Source organism: Monopterus albus, unplaced genomic scaffold, assembly GCF_001952655.1.
Source record: "Monopterus albus unplaced genomic scaffold, M_albus_1.0 scaffold258.1, whole genome shotgun sequence".
In the NCBI taxonomy this organism is placed as follows: domain Eukaryota; kingdom Metazoa; phylum Chordata; class Actinopteri; order Synbranchiformes; family Synbranchidae; genus Monopterus; species Monopterus albus.
In genome coordinates this window covers 749,984-766,488 of record NW_018128138.1, presented here as the reverse complement: position 1 = coordinate 766,488, position 16,505 = coordinate 749,984, and the positions used below count along the sequence as shown (strand labels likewise).

The 16,505-nt window shown below is 41.8% G+C and overlaps 1 protein-coding gene across 4 annotated transcripts in view; it reads right to left on the bottom strand.

Moving 5' to 3' along the window:
* LOC109972471 (integrin beta-1-like) overlaps window positions 1-16,505 on the bottom strand; it is a 52,202-nt gene that overhangs the window by 12,194 nt on the left and 23,503 nt on the right. The window contains exons 2-9 of one of the 4 annotated variants that reach the window (XM_020621340.1): window positions 13,368-13,383; window positions 5,197-5,263; window positions 4,748-4,833; window positions 3,878-4,100; window positions 3,602-3,772; window positions 1,821-2,056; window positions 1,104-1,259; window positions 875-970 (exon numbers count right to left, since the gene is read on the bottom strand). In XM_020621340.1, coding sequence (XP_020476996.1) covers window positions 875-970; window positions 1,104-1,259; window positions 1,821-2,056; window positions 3,602-3,772; window positions 3,878-4,100; window positions 4,748-4,833; window positions 5,197-5,263 — 1,035 coding nt within the window. In that variant the 5' untranslated portion in view covers window positions 13,368-13,383. Of the gene's footprint in view, window positions 1-874; window positions 971-1,103; window positions 1,260-1,820; window positions 2,057-3,601; window positions 3,773-3,877; window positions 4,101-4,747; window positions 4,834-5,196; window positions 5,264-5,927; window positions 5,990-13,274; window positions 13,322-13,367; window positions 13,384-16,505 lie in introns of those variants that run through there. The other 3 variants (XM_020621337.1, XM_020621338.1, XM_020621339.1) reach the window with 3 other exon arrangements.

Here is a 16,505-nt window from a genome sequence, read left to right as displayed (position 1 = left end):
GGGGCTGAATAATTTTGCATGCCCAATTTTTCAGTTTTTTATTTGTTAAAAAAGTTTGAAATATCCAATAAATTTCGTTCCACTTCATGATTGTGTCCCACTTGTTGTTGATTCTTCACAAAAAATTACAGTTTTATATCTTTATGTTTGAAGCCTGAAATGTGGCAAAAGGTCGCAAAGTTCAAGGGGGCCGAATACTTTCGCAAGGCACTGTATGTGAATTTGAACAATACATAACTTATCTTTGTACTGTTACAGAATGAATATGAGGTAAAATGGGTTTTCAAAACATTTCATTCAGTTTTATTTATAATTTACACAGTGTCCCAGCTTTTGTGGAAACAAAATTATACGTAAAACTGACCATGTAGTTTGTCTGCATGAAGCCAAGGTGTTACTGACATTTTGTGAAGCGCTAATGTTGTCTATAGAAAACTGTGTGCACCTCATACAGCAGAAATGTGCAGGATACTTGACCAAACATCATATTTGATGCCCTGGGTTGAGAACAAGTTGCAGAAGAAAAATATCAGAGCCCAAAAGTACACAGTTTCATTCAGGATTAAAATGAATACAGCATCACTTTCACTGACTGCACTTGTTACAGCTGTCAGGCACATTGATGTTAACTGACATTATTGTATGACATAATGAAAGAACTATGATCAGATGAGACTGGGCTGAACTGGCCTGAAAGGCAACAGCAAGACAGAAGGAAATAATCAGAGCCAAAAGCCTGCTACCATTGCCTCGCAGCAGATGCCTCAGCCCTGGCTGGTATTTTTATGCACTGGATGTCTTTCAAACAGACACAGAGTGTAAAAGGATGTCAGATAATGAAAGATGGTTAGAATGAGACTGAAAGAGAACTAACTTGGTAAACAGGCTGGAACTCCTCAGTGACTGCAAAAATAGTCTGAATGTTGTTGTCGCTCAGCTTCTGAACAAGGTGAGCAATGGAGGGATAATCCTTTAAAAGAAGATGGAGGAGAAAAATCACAATTACACTGCAACACACAGTCAACAACAAGCAGTAATGTAAGTAAGAGGACATTTCAATGTCTTTGGTTATAAAGCAGTCACAGCAACACTGAACTACTTACATAATAATGACTCATTGTGTATACATTGTTTTCCAAGTGACATTTTCCATCATTAGGCAGTACAATGCCACCCAGTTTGCCATCTCCAGCAAAGTGGAAGCCAGCATCAGTTGAGAACACCAGCAGACGAGTCACATTCCTCCAGCCAATCTGCTCCTGATGAATGAGAAAAAAAATGAAATTACTATTACAAATTTTAGTTTTTTTCACTTTGCTACAAGCTTTATATCAGCAGTCTAAAAACTATTAAACAGCTCAGAATGTGACACATGAACTTTTTATTATCACTGCATTAAAAAATCTCCATGTAAACATCGGTGCCTTTCTGTGTGGAGCTTGCATGTTCTCCTTGTGCCTGCATGGGTTCTCTCCGGGTACCCCGGCTTCCTCCCACTGTCCAAAGACATGCAGCTTAGGTGGAGTGGCGACTCTAAATTGTCCCTAGGAGGGAGTGTGGTTGTCTGTCTCTGTCAGCCCTGTGATAGACTGGCGACCTGTCCAGGGTGTACCCTGGCGCTTGCCAAATGTCAGCTGGGATTGGCTCCAGCACCCCCGCGGACCTCTTCAGGATGAGTGGTATAGATAATGGATGGATAGATGGTTCTGTATTTCACCAAGCAAGTACCATACTTGTGGGAAAGTTGCTTTAAACTGTGAACCTGAACATAATTATTTCCCACAGGATCATTGAAAGACAAAAATGTTTCTTTTTCTTACCCCACAGACAGCCACTTGCATGATGGCATCAAAGCCCCCCTCAGGAGAGTCCAAGTTTCCAGAGATGTGCTGCTGGCCTACCAGGGTGTTGAATTTCTTGCCGTCGCTAGTCAGTTTCAGGACGTTTTTGTAGCTAAAGGGGCTGGTGCAGTTATCACCTGTGCATGGGTTCAGCACTTTTGCTGGGGTGGTGCTTATGTAAGGCATGACTGTCTTCTCCACAAAGGAGCCAAAGCCTTTAAAGGACAGATGGATTCAGTTTGACATTTACTGACACCAAGTGCTGAGCTCTGAGAGTAAACTAAATGAATTCAGAGAAGGTCAAAAACCTTCCAAATGTTTACATGGCATGGACACCTGAAAATACAAGTCAGCCAATCAACTTCACTAACACAACCCTATCACTTAACCAGACCTACCCTCCACCCCCACCTCACCCTCCACCGCAAGACAAAAGTGCTACAATTGTACCCCAACCCCACACAAGTTCAACCTGCCTCAGGAGCTGCTGATACAGTTCTACGAAGGAATCATCGAGTCTGTTCTCTGCTCTTCCATCTCTCTTTGGTTTGGCTTGGCAACCAAACAGAACAGGCTCCTACGGATGGTCAGAACTGCGGAGAAAATCATCAGTGCCAGCCTGCCCTCCATGGAGGACCTGTACACCTCACGGGTCAGGAGGAGGGCAGAGAGGATTTCTGCTGACCCCTCACACCCTGGACAAAAACTCTTTGAACTCCTCCCCTCTGGATGGCGCTACAGGTCTCTGTACGCCAAGACAACCAGACACAGAGACAGTTTCTTCTCCTGGGCTATTGCACTCTTGAATAGCTAGTCTGTGTTTTGCTCTTTTAACTTGTATATATTCTGTATTTATTCTGTTTTTATTGCTGTGCACATCAGGGGCCATTGGGCTGGAGTCAAATTCCTTGTATTTTTGATCATACTTGGCAATAAAGTTTATGCTTTATGCTTAATTTAAAAAGTCACGAGTATCATTATTTCTATATAGTAGATTTAAACTTCTTACTAAAGAAAACTGTCAAGTCAATGTAAATATACAATGCTGGTTCCAATGTTTGGAACTATTTGATGTCCCCATAATCCACGATAACTAAAAAAAAACAAAAAAAAAAAACCAAACACAAAAATAAAACCTGTTCTTATAGAGCCAATGGAGATGTCACCACTCTCAATACACTCAGAACAAACATTAATGTTTAAACTTTGCATTGATGACAGCAGACTGTGGACTATCAATGTATTGATCCAGACTGATGGACTGTTACACCTCTAATGTATCTTTTTTTTGTTTGTGTTGTTTTGTTTTTGGGAATGGAGGGCAGTGAGGGTAGAAAAAAATGAGAAAAAAAACTTTCTGGGTTTTATTAGATTAACAAGAATTTGGAACACCAATGAGAAGAAACTAAACACTCACTGAGAATACAATAATTACATTCGTGATTTACATGTGTTATAGTTTCAATTGGGAAAGGAAAAACAAGTTAATGAGAGCTCTACAGCCTGCACCTGCAGGGGTGGCATCAGGCTGTGGTTTGGGGGTTGGCTGTCTCGAGGCTATTGTTCCATCTTCTGGTATTGCGATATGAGACAGTGGGCAATTGTGTCACGGTTTCCAGCCTTGGTTCAGAATTGTTACACCCCTACTGTATGAACCAAGAGCAACCAAAAAAAAAAACGAGGCATAAAAAATTATTCATTTATTTGCCTCCAAAAGAAACAAACTGTCAAATGTCTTCCCTCTTAATGAAATAACTCACCTATCCTGAAGTCAGAGGTGATCTTCTCCATCTCCAGCATCAGACTGGTTCCCAGGTTCTTGACATTCTCTAGATCATCCTTCATGGAGTATGACAGGTCCATCAAATAGTACAGATCGATGGGATAATCTTCTGCTCGTTTGAACTTCAAGTCAAAAGACTGAGGTTCACCTACATGAAGTTACAATAATTAAAGAGCATAGTGGTCAAAGTCAGTCATCAATATCCCAAAACCAAAGGAAGCTGAGAATGACTTTAAAAAAAATGTATTCTCACCAGATCTGAGGGTGAGGCTGAGTTTCTGGGGCTGGATCTGAGTGATGTCCTCTGGCTTCAGTTTGGCTTCTGCACCCTTTTTGCGATTTGTCACTGTTTTGTTACTGAGGAACTTCTGTTGCCCACGTGGGTTCTCAATCATTGTTGCATGACAGCCCCTTTTCATTAGGGACTGCAACTCATCACAGCGGGTTGACACAGTCTCACCCTGTTTCAGAAAGTTCTAAGAGTTGCAGAGGGAGAATGAAAGTGAAAATCTATTTATTTGTTTGGAGCACTATTCAGCTGGCAAAAGCTGTTCATGCTCTACAGCAGTTTTGTCAAGTCTGAAGAAGTAATCTTGTTAATGCCATCAAGGTTATATTGGCCTAGGCTTGGGAAATTTAAGGTTATAACATTCAGAAAACCCTGTATGACAAATTGGATGCACTGGGTGAAAGACATGGGCGTTTATCAGGCAGGGAGGGTCTAACAAAAGATACTACTGCATTGCATTATGGGCCATGTAGGATCTATAGTTAAATACTCTAAAAACAAAAGGATATTTTGGCCTCTGCTGCTCTGATCTGAACCATTATTTTTTCAATATTTCTCTCACAGGCCCTGCAGTTTCGTGAAAGCAAATGCAAATTTGTGAAACCAAACATAAAATTGTTGGAATACCCCTTTAACAGCACAGGCTGGAAGTGACATGTCTAGAACTGGACTGACTTTGCCTGCAATATCAACATTGCTTTATGAATTGAGGGCAGGCTAGTTCTGAAACAAATAGTTACTCCATTCTCAGGTGATTAATTGACAACAACATCATAATAGAATTAAATTGCATTTCTCAGCAGTGAATATAACTGATGACTTTGAATCACATACCGGGTCTGTACACCAGCCACATCTGTCTCCAGCCTGGATGCACTCCCCGCAGTATTTGGCATTAGCATTGATGCACTCATTCCCTTCTGGATGGAAAACAAAGAGAAAAGAGGAAGCAGAATCAGAGGGAGAACTGGTACACCGCAGTCCCTGCAGCCTGCTAGATCCCCTGTGTCTCCGGGTCAATTCGCGTGGGGCGGTGTTTCGCTCCATGGTAATTTGAGTCAAAGTAAGAATACTCCATCTTTTCCATTATGCTCTATGATGCTGAGGTGGAGCTCCACTGGCGCTGGTCAGTAACATCAATAAGCTAAAGTAACCAACATCTCTCTCCTGGGAGGGAGTCATCACTATAAACTATACATTTATTATGCAAGCTGATATCAACAAAATGACATCATGCAAGGCAATACTGTTTAACAAAATGAGATCTGACTGAGCAATCTTACCTTTCTGAGAATTACAGTAACAGAAGTGCACTAACAATGTAGATATCAAAACCAGCTTCAGTTCCATCTGAAAGCACACACAAGAAAAAATGTTTTTAATGTGTTGTGGTCTCAATATAAAAACAGCTATTGTTGTTTTGAAAAGCAATACCCCATTTGTGACTATCTCCTTGTTAACGATAATAGCCGGTGTGCTTGGTTGCCTGAAAAAACTCATAATGTGCTGGACAAAAGGGTCCAGCGGAGCGAGCAAGAGACAACAAATTGAATCTGCAAATGGTTTGGCTATAACTGTAGGTTATAAATTATCCAGAAGCAGGGGCTTAGCTGTTCTCAGCTAATTCAATTCAGACTACTTTCACACACAAACACATATGCACACACGCAGACACATCACATCACCTTGCCTCTAGATTAGACTGCAGCCTTCTTTCTACAATCCCCTTTACTATAAATAGCACTGAGTCCCTTGAGTCAACCCCTCTCTTGTCATGTATATTGATCGCTTGTTTGTGTGCTGTCCTTTTGCTCAGCCACAGCAACACATCTTGTCTTACTGCTAAAGCAAAGCTCATGATTTATTATGGGTACTAAAGGGCCATTCTCTGCTCTATACATCAGATTTGTTAACAGTGTACCAAACAAACATGAACAAAAATAAGTCAGACAAAAACAAAGCAGAATAGGAAAGACAAATTACTAAATGCAGGTGGATGAAAAGAAACAAATACCATAAAAGAGAAAGGGTGAGGGCAGCAATGAAGAAGGCTCTGTCACCCCAGGTTTGATGTTTGGTCCTCTAGGGTAGAAGAAAGGAGGTGTTGGTGTTGGTGTGATGGTGGCGGAGTTCAGAAAGGTGGTGGTGGTGGTGGTGGTGGGGGGGGGGCATATTGTGGAGGACTCTGAAGGTGATGAGGAGGGTTTTCAATTAGATGGAGGCGATGAATGTAAACCAACATCCAGTGTGACTGTAAATCACAACCTCATGGTCATTTTTTAGAATCTAAACTGTAGCTAACACCTACCACACTGGATAGTAAAGCATGAGGTTCAATTTAGAGCCAGCCAGACACTGATAAAGTATGTGAGCTTTATATAGACACAGAAAGGCAGACAGCCTGTCTGCAGCCCTCCCAGATTAGACTAGCTGGCTTAAATCTCCACTGCGTTACATGGGCGCTGTGTGTTACGTTGTGTTTCCACTTAAGCTAAATACCACATCAAACTAGGCTCTGCCACCATCCCCATTGCAACACTGAAGCTAATAAACTTTCAAGAGAATAAAGATGTCACAGCATGTTTATGTGATGTCCTAAAATGAAAGGTCTGTAGAGTACAGGATTTAGGTGAAACAGGTATACATATTGTGAGAGTTTGTCATAAAGTACAGACATTTATAGTATGTAAGAGGTTTAATACACAGCTTGGAATGAAAGAATTTAGGCTCTGATTCACCACAAAATCACAAACTCACATATTTTCAACAGCCCAACAAGCTAGATAATGCCAGTGAAAACAGCACTGGTTATTTTCTTAAAATAAAATAGTTTATTTAGCTCCCATGCTCTTCCTGTCTCTCTCAGTCAAACCCCACCAGGCATACATCCACACTTTACTCCTCGATGCCTGTCCACTTTTTACACACCTGAGCTGTGACTGATAGCAGCCCAGTGTTTTTTAGGGCTTGAGGAGCTACATGAATTGGCAAGAGAAGGTGATGTATGGCAGAGACCATGGTGCTAAAAATGGGCTGAGCATCTCAGGAATTCCTAAGGGACTGAATGCTGCCTGACCAGGATAGTAACCTGCAACACTGTTACTGCTGCTCTTGGAAAAGTGAGTCATGCCACCCATGATGCAGAGATACTCTATTATTAACACCCTGATTCCCACAATCCCCTTTCTATAATTTGTTGCTATTAATTCAGTACTTAACAAGTGATGAATCCATTATCCAATTAATTGAATAGTTAGCTGAATTAAAAATGTTACTGTTTAGGTCACTTTTCAAGCAAAAATGCCAAAATTCACAAATGTTTTATAGCACTACAAAATGAATGGGTTTTGGACTGTTGGTCAGAAATCAGATGATGAAACAAAAACACCTGAATAAATTCAAACCTGAACTCCAATCAGACCCAGAAAAGATACATTGCAAAATCAAAAATAAAGAACTGATGGCAGATTGGAGTCTGTGTGCCTTTTGTGGTAGAAGGCCTGGGCCACTCAGATTTCTTCTCTTGCCATGAAAGGAAGAAATGGAAAAGAAAGAAAAACAGGAAAGGGCGTTGCACAGCTGGAGAGAAATGGGACGGCCTCAAGCCCAAATGACAGAAGCTTACAGACTTTCTTCACCTCTGCAGAGATATTAGTAGCTCTTTATTCTTTCCTCCCTCCTCCATTTGTAAAGGGCCTTTTTAATGTCAACAGAATATTTGATCAAGTTAAATAAGTGAAAATGAACTTATTTGCATGGCTACAGTATCTTGAGTTTAGTAAAAATTCCAGGAGGCACTGGCATTCTTTATTCCTGTCCTCCCTCTGTTGCTATGTAGTTTCCTTCCTCTGTCTCTATCTGTGTTCCTCCTTCCTCGTGCCATACTCAATTGCTCATCTCATTCCCTCCACAGTGAGCTGAGCCAAACCAGTGTCCTTTTGACTTTATATACCCTTCAAACAGTGCAGAACTGAGAACATGTATGAGCTCTGAGACATACAAGCTGCCGAAAGAACTGAAAGAGAATACTAAACAGTGTCCTTTTGTCTCTATCAACCCACCACTTCCTACCATCAAAGTACTTCACATTTATTAGGTAGTCAAAATTTGCTCCCTACCTTTAGCAGTTGCAACATTAAATGTGCTGTACACAATATCATGTCTGTAATTATAATCCAATAATATGAAGTACATTAATGTAAACTGCGAATTATAATCCAATAATATGAAGTACATTAATGTAAACTGCGATTCTGCATAATGAGTACTTTTACTTTTGGTACTTTAGTATGTATTGATGCTATTACTTTTGCCTTCCCTGGTAGGCTAGTGGTAAAGGCGCAGCGCTCTTGCCACAGAGCCTTGGGTTCGAATCCAGGTTGCGTCAGGAAAAGCACCCGGTATAAAACATGTACCAAAGGTCAACATGCGAGTCGTCAGTGTGACGATTTGCTACGGCGACCCCTAAACGGGAAAAGCCGAAAATGACTTTCTTTTAGATGCTAGTGCTTTTACTGAAGCAATATTTTGAATGCAGGACCTTTACTTGTAACTGAGTATTTTTACACTGCAGTACTGTTAGTTTTACTTAAGTAAACAAGTACATCTTCCACCACTAGGTGCAGTTACCTGGACAATATTTTTCCAATCAGCAACACTGGTAGAAGTAGTAAGCTCGAGGTGAGTGTGGGCCCAATTTTATTACCATTGAAAACTTTTACCCTCTTAGTTGCTCCAACTGTAGTCAACTGTGTTATTTTCTTTCCCAAGGAACACTTAAAAATTGTGTCTTGTGTATCCCTATTCAGGGCCTACATTATGGAAATTCTTTATATACTACATTCTTCACATAGTTTATGTAAACTAAGTATGTAAAGAAATGTTAATAAGGTATTTTACAGCAGTCTCATAAATAGATGGGAAAATCCAAATTGAGATCAACTTCTCCGCTCTATAATGGTTTAGCTAAGTAATAGGAGTGGTAGCTACAGCCTAAATTCTAGGTTTATCAGTGGCTCAACAGACAGCTTGTTGCTGGTTTGAACATTCTGCTCCTCCTTTCACACACACTCTCCCACAACATTGTATGCTGCCTTGGAAGGACTTTCTAACTTATCTAATCATCAAATCAATAACACTTAAACAGTTCTGGTTTCTTTTCTGCACTTAAAACACATTCATACTGAACAGTGTTCACATCTCATCACATCGTGCTCTCCCACAGCAGTCCAGCAGAAACAACTGAGCCAAAACCACAACCTTGGAGCACGGCCAAATCCATATGTCTATTCATAGCTCTATCTTTGTGTTGTGCAGTGCTAACAAGTTATTTTTGACTCTTTCTCTGTTAACCTCTGTAACCACTCCAGAAGAACTAGATCACAAGAAACACAAAAACACAAATGTGCCTCAACCCTTTACAGATGTAACCTAGTTGGATACTGCTTACATCGTACAACCAACCTAGTGTGGATAATATAAATAATTAGTAATGTGTCAATTTCCCTGTAATGTGTCATTCTCAGGGTAGAAAAATGTGTCACACAATTAAATAACTCCAGCTACTGTTGCATTTTTTAAGTAAAAGAGTATAACCTAGCAGAAACAAGCCTTTTTAAGGTACTCATCTGTTTTACCATTTATGGTGATCCTCTGTAGAGAAGGGCAGAGCTTCCAGTTCTCACCACTAACCACCAGGCTAAAATGTAAGCTAGTTTTGAGGCCCTTGTGGGGTTGCCTGGCTGTGAGAGCACGAGTCCAGGGCTCAGCCTGTGGACCTGAAATCTGTTGCACAGTAAGCCTCAACAAACTCCCTGTCTTTGCTGAACTAGTCCTTTCTTGCTGCAGCACAGAACTCTCAAATGGATCATACAGGATGCATGTATCATGGTGCCCATAAAGCATTTCACCTCCCTCATGATACTATACGGTTCACACAAGGCTGAAGTTATGCCCAAGTTATGTAAGCATCTTTTAACTCTAGCTATAAATGTACTGTTTGTGTGTAATCTACCCACTCTGATGGTATTCTATTGCATAGTCCATATTAACTTGTAACTTGAACCACTACAGTGACATATTTGACATTCAATTGTAGAAGGAAGTGAAAAAGGGCAGAGAGAAAAGAGTGACAGGGAGGGACCAGACTGCCTTGTTAGAGAAAGCTGAAAATGTTGCAAGCTGCCAAATAAAAGTATACTGTATTTTCTTTGTGAATTAAGCCAGTCTAATTTCCAGGTCATTGCTGTAATCTGGGCTCTGGGAAAAGATAAAAAAGCCTAGAAACAAAGAAAGGAACAATTTACATACACAGTTAATTAATTATTATTAAACAATCTGATGGGATGGAGGTAAGGATAAAGACCAGTTCACTTGATGGTGAATAATGGTTCTATCAGTCTTCTGTTACTATTTTTGGAGAGGTAGGGCATGGCACAAAGAAATGATTAGAACTGAGTTGGTGCTAACTGATGTCATAATTTGGATATTTTAAAAGATTATTCACCATTGTGAGTGCTGAAATGGCTGCAGGCCTGTGGCCAAAGCGCATGGCTGCATTGCTAAGCACTCCCAGCACATCCTTGAGTCCCCAGTGTACGAGTCCACGTAAAGTCTTGAATTGTCAGTGTTCAAGTCCCGAGCGTTCGAGTCTGATGTAACTCTCTCTTTTCCTGGTTCCGAGTGGGTCGACGCTGCCTCTGCTTCAGTTCCTGTTCTTCAGTGTGCTGAAGACGATGTCCTTGCTGAGGTCCCTGTTCCTGAGCGGGTCGGTGTGGACACCGTCTTCTCTGCCCCTGCTCCCAAGCTGGTTCAATGCTGCCTCTGTTCCTGTTCCCAAGTGGAAGAGAGCACCCTCTGCTCCAGCCTCGGTGTGGATCTACAATGGCATTCCTTGCCAATGTCATGTTGGCTTTTGTTTCAGCCCATAGGTTGCACAGAGATGTCACACCAGTTCCCGTTTCTCGATGGGTCAACGACTTCGAAACCTCCACTGTTCCACTTTTTGAGAGGGTCAACAAAGTCATCAATGCCACCTTGGTCCCGCCTGTTCTCTAGTGGATTGATGCCACCTTGCTTACTCTTGTTCCCCACCCGGTTGAAAACAACTTCCCTCTTGTTCATATTCCCAGGGAGTTCTTTGACACTGCCTGCTTCTTTGCTGAAGTGGACCAGCAAGAATGCCGCTGCTACCTCAGTTCCTGGTCCCAAGTGGGTCGGTGAAGACACCAGCACCACCTCAGTTCTTGGTCCTGAGCAGGTTAGCACTGCCACAGTTCCTGTTTCTGCAAACATAGTAACTTCTCCAGCCTTACAACAATTCTCTCTAATGTTGCAGAAAGTAGCTCCAAGGTCGGTAAATTCAACCGGTGGTCACTGCATCTTCCCCCACATGACCACATACAGTACCAAAGTAGTGAAATGAATTACCCTGAGCCTTCCCTTAGTTATGCTGCTATAGGCCTTTGCTGCTGGGGGGCCCCATAATGCTCTGAGTTTTTTTCCCCTCCTCCTCCCCTCTCCTCTCCTCTCCTCTCCTCTCCTCTCTCTCCCTATGCTTCTATATGCCACCATTACACATCACTAACTTTGTGTCTCCTCTCTCCCGTAGTGTGTCCTCTCTCTCTCCCTGTACCTTTCTGCAGGTTGCCCTGGCTGGTGCTCTGGAGCTCTATGTTTCTGATGAGCAGTCACCGGCCACATCAACCAGACCAGTGTGTGATTGTTTGTTGTGTCCTGTTGCTTTTCTTCTTTTCTCTCTCCTCTATCCACTCACCCCAACCGGTCTAGGCAGAAGGCTGCCCACCAAGAGCCAGGGTCTGTCGGAGGTTTCTTCTGTTAAAGGGAGTTTTTCCTCCCCACTGTCGCTAAGTGCTTGCTCAAGGGGGATTTGTTGGGTTTTCCCTCTGTAATAATAGTGATAACAGTAAGGTCTAGACCTTACTCTGTAAAGTGCCCTGAGATGACTTTTGTTATGATTTGGCGCTATACAATAAAATTTGATTTGATTAATTCCAACAGGTAGGGTAGCACCGACAATGACATCATGGGTGGTTAATCCGCCTGTTAACCAGCAACACATCACATGGAGCAGACACACTGACCTCAAGCAGTCAAAACAAACAGGTACTGTGCTCCAGGGGAATCTAGCATTGATGAGCTGAGCAGTCACTGCTGTGAGGGCTTCACTGGCTAGCTGCTTGCCTGGACATGCAGTAACCTCAGGCCCTGTACTTTTCTCCACATCCTCCGGCCACAGTGCAGAAGCAGGAGGTAAAATATATCCATAAAACTGGGTGCAGTCGAAAAATTCCGCTTTTACAACGGCATCGGTGGTTGTCTTTTTTTTTTTAAATAAGTTTTATTGAATATATACATAACAAACAAGGCAATATAACATTTTGGTGGGGATGCTGGAGGGTGTCAGGCATGCTCACATGAACTCCCTGGAGATAATGCCCCTTCAGGGAGATTCTTTAACTGTCACATAATACTTTTTTTTTTTCTAACAAAATTGTCTTACGAGCGAGAGTTTACAAGACGTGTATAAACCGAGTCACTTCTGCATTAGAACATACTTAAACCTCATATTTTTTAGCTTTAGGTCATGTCTAAGATGATAATTCACTGTTGTAACATTGAAGATAAGTCAAAAAACAAGGAAAAGCATGCCATGGGCCCTTTAATATACACATGATAATGTCTCCACTGTTCCTGTACTCCGGTCGGCCGACAATAACTCCACCCTTATTCCAGTACAGAGGTCGACCACCTGAAGAGCCCCAGCTCTTTGTTTGCCACTGAGGTCAACCACAGCAGAGACCTCAGCCCCCCACCTGTCCGTGAAGTCATCCTCCTGAACAGCTCTACCTCGCTACCAGGCTCTGTGGCCACCCTCCTGTGTTGCCTCACAACTTTATCTGCTGTCAGGGAAGACCTCCGTAATGTCCCCAGTTGTCTGCCTAGCTATGGGACCGACCACTGGAATGACCAGAGATACAGTAGCTTCCCGCATCAGGAGAAGCCACATTGAACAGTTCCAGTTTTCTGCCTGATCCCAGGGATGCCCCCCCTGAATGGTCTCATCTGTCTCCTGGTTCCTCCCTTATTGCAAAGTTCCATGTGGGTCATCTGGACCAGAAAATTCAGGTACCAGGAGATGCCCATTAAAGAGCGAGGTAATGTCACATTCTGGGTCTCATCTGTTCCCTGTGCTTGCTGTAATATCCTATTTTGCTCTCCTGGCACTCTCTCTCCACTGCTGCAGATAATCATGCCCCCTCCCTCTCACCTGGCTGCTTGGCTCCAGCTAGTGTGAACTGGGTGCTTCCTTGTCATTGCCTTCATCTGTTGCCACACTCACCTTGTGTGTTCCTGCCAGAGAGATTGCGTATCTGCCCATTCTCACACCTGTGCAAAAGAAAAGTGTAGCTGCAGTTACCGGTAGCCAACTCACCTATCCATGTCTGTGCCTGTGAAGAAGAAAAGTAAAGTTTAATCTCCATGGAGAAAGAAGAAGAGAGAGGTTAAGTATATTTACCTGTCCACACCTGTAGAAGAGAAAAGAAAGTTAAGCTGTGCTTACCTACTGTCTGTTCACCTGTAAAAGGGAAAAAGTAAGCTGTCCTAGTAGAGAAGATGTCAAGGTGCCTACCTGTTGCCTGCTGTCATGTTTCTGCCCCGTTCACTTCCTGCAAGTACACTTTTATTCTTTACTGCTTCCTGTCCCCAGCTCACCCTGTATTCCGGGGAACTTCATGTCATCATTCAGGTTAGTTTCACCTGCTACTTAATCAACCACAGCTGTTCCTCACAATATATAGCAGCTCCTCACTCTGTGGGGAGCTGCCAGATTGTTCTATGCCTCAACTAGACTCTACTGCATTCTTTCTACCTGATTATCTGAATACCAACACCCTGCCTGTGCTATTGACCCGAGATTCTGCCTCACCCTTCTTATTGGACTGCTTTCTTGGTAACGACACCTTGCCTGCATTAACGACTAGAGATTCTGCCTTGCCTTCCCTACTGACCTGCTGGAGATATTGACTGTGGACCAAGCTAAGTACTGCTCTCTGCCTAAGCCCTGCAGACTGGTGCTGTGTATATCTGACTCTGTTCCTAAAGGCATTATTAAAACCTGTTGTGCTATTCCAGCTTACTGGCTCTTTAATCGGGTTCACACCTACACCTCCATGGGAGCTGTACTTTCACCTCCCTGACAGCCTGCCTATAGACACTACACTCTGGATGCACCTAAACTCATCAAAGTTAAGCAGCGCTGACCGTGGCCAGTGTTCATATGAAAGACAAGTAGATGAAGTTGCTCTGCATTCTCCAGGTGTCTGCAGAAATAACACAGCTAGCGACCTAGCTGTATTAAGTTCACAGTCACTTTTTGGGGGCGACTGTGGTTCAGTGGGTAGAGCAGTTGTCTCCCAACCGGAGGGTTGGAGATTTAAATCTCGATGCCTGCAGTCCACATATCTAAGTGTCCCTGGGCAAGACACTGAACCCCCAAGTTGCCCCCAATGGTTAGAGCCATTGGGTGAATTGGTGCCACAGATGGCTGCCTCGGTTCTATACTGGAAACAAATTCTGTGTGTGTGTGTGTGTGTGTGTGTGTGTGTGTGTGTGTAACATACTTGGCCAAATAAAGGTGATTATTATTATCATTAGAGCCGCTGGCCAACCATTCCCGTATGTATCTTCCCTATTTTTTCATAATTTCTAACATTTGCTATTAGACTGACATACCTGTCTTGTCCTCTCGGGGCTCTGTCCTCTGTGTGCATGTGTGTGTCTGACTGTGACATAAGGTAATTTGTTCTGAGCCTGTTCCAAAAGCAGCTGATTATTAAACATATGGTACCTAGTAATAAGTTAATTAAGTAGTTTACACAAGAATGTTACTAGCAAGAGATGCTGGGGAAGATGTTTTCACTTGTTTTTACTAAAAGTACTGTAGCAATAGCACACTGTGAACATGACATACTCATACAGTATTAAAGTTTACATAAAAGGTTTTATCGGCAAAATGTAATTAAAATATGAAAAGTGTAAGTCACCATAGTGCTGAAACGTGGTCCTTGGCATTTTTTAAATTATATACATAGACCGATAGGTAATGTATTTTCACTGCTGCATTGATGTATATGTGTATTTAACTGCTGCGAACACTGCAGCCACATATCCCACATTCAACATTCTAGATATAGAACTGTGAAACTCACACATTGATCTAACAAATAAATACAATTGTAGTTAATTTTCTATTTTTCATTTCATGTACATGTATCAGAACTGAAGGGTTACACAGAGCATGAATAAAGTTGAATTTCCAAGTACAAACTCTTTATCATTGAACCGAGTGCTGCTGCAAATTAAAGAAACATAAATATTTATTTTCCATCTCAAAAACCCTCACAGGCAATCTTCATAGTGCTACAATAATAAAGACAGTATGATAGAACTCAGTCTACCAAAGTCTGCTACTATTTACTACCAACATAGCATGTGTAGCCTAGCTTTGTCAGCAGACTTTGGCAGTTGAGGTCAGCTTCAACCACACTATTCCTCCTCAGAAGCCATTTTTAGAAAGAGGAGGTCTCTAAAAAGGCCCAGAAGGGTATCTGAGCTCCATACACAGACAGAGAGGCACAGAGTTCAAGATGAAGAGCAAAGGCAAATGTTTTGGCTAAAAAAAATCCTCTAGAAGTCACAAACTGAAACCTCCCCCTGGGCCCAGCCTGCAATCTAGCTGCAAAAATAGACAAATCTATGCCAAAAACTGTATCTGGAAGAATGGAACAGAACAAAAGCAGCAAAGGAATTTATTGTGTTGAAAAGTAAATATAATTGTGTGGATGCTGTAAAGCATCCACACTATGCTCTTCTGTTCTTTATTGTGTGGATACAAAGCACCCACACTATGTTATCCTATTCTTTATTATTGTGTGGATGCGAAGCACCCACACTATGTTATCCTGTTTTATATTATTGTATGGATGCTGAAAAGCACCCATACTATGTTATCCTGTTCTTATTTTTCTGATTTCTTCCATCCGTTTTTCGGCACTTAATTTCTTCAGCATACTTTCAGCTACAAAAGCCATTAAGGTATCAAAATGTTCAACTCTTTAAGGACATGTGTGCTTGTATTTTTATTGTTTGTAACATATATATACTTTTAAAACTACTTAGCTTTTTTAGCAAAATTTTGCCCATTCAAATGAATGGGACAAATTTTCACATCTTAATATCTTCAGCATACCTTTAGCTAAAACCACAATTTCAATTAATAACCATTCAGCAACTCTTCAGCTATTCATACCGTAAACAGCTTTTTGATATTTTTTACATTTTTTTGCATAATTACCATTTACATTTTATGTCTCATTTCAATAGCCACACTCTAGTATTCCTGTGTGTAGGACTACTCTGACAAACACACACACACACACACAGACAACCCTACTTGTTTTACCTACTTTGTGGGGACCAATGGCCATTTTTCACATCTTAATAAGTTCAGCATATTTTCAGCTATAAAAGCCATTCAGGTATCAAAATGTTCAGCTCTTCTAGGGCATTC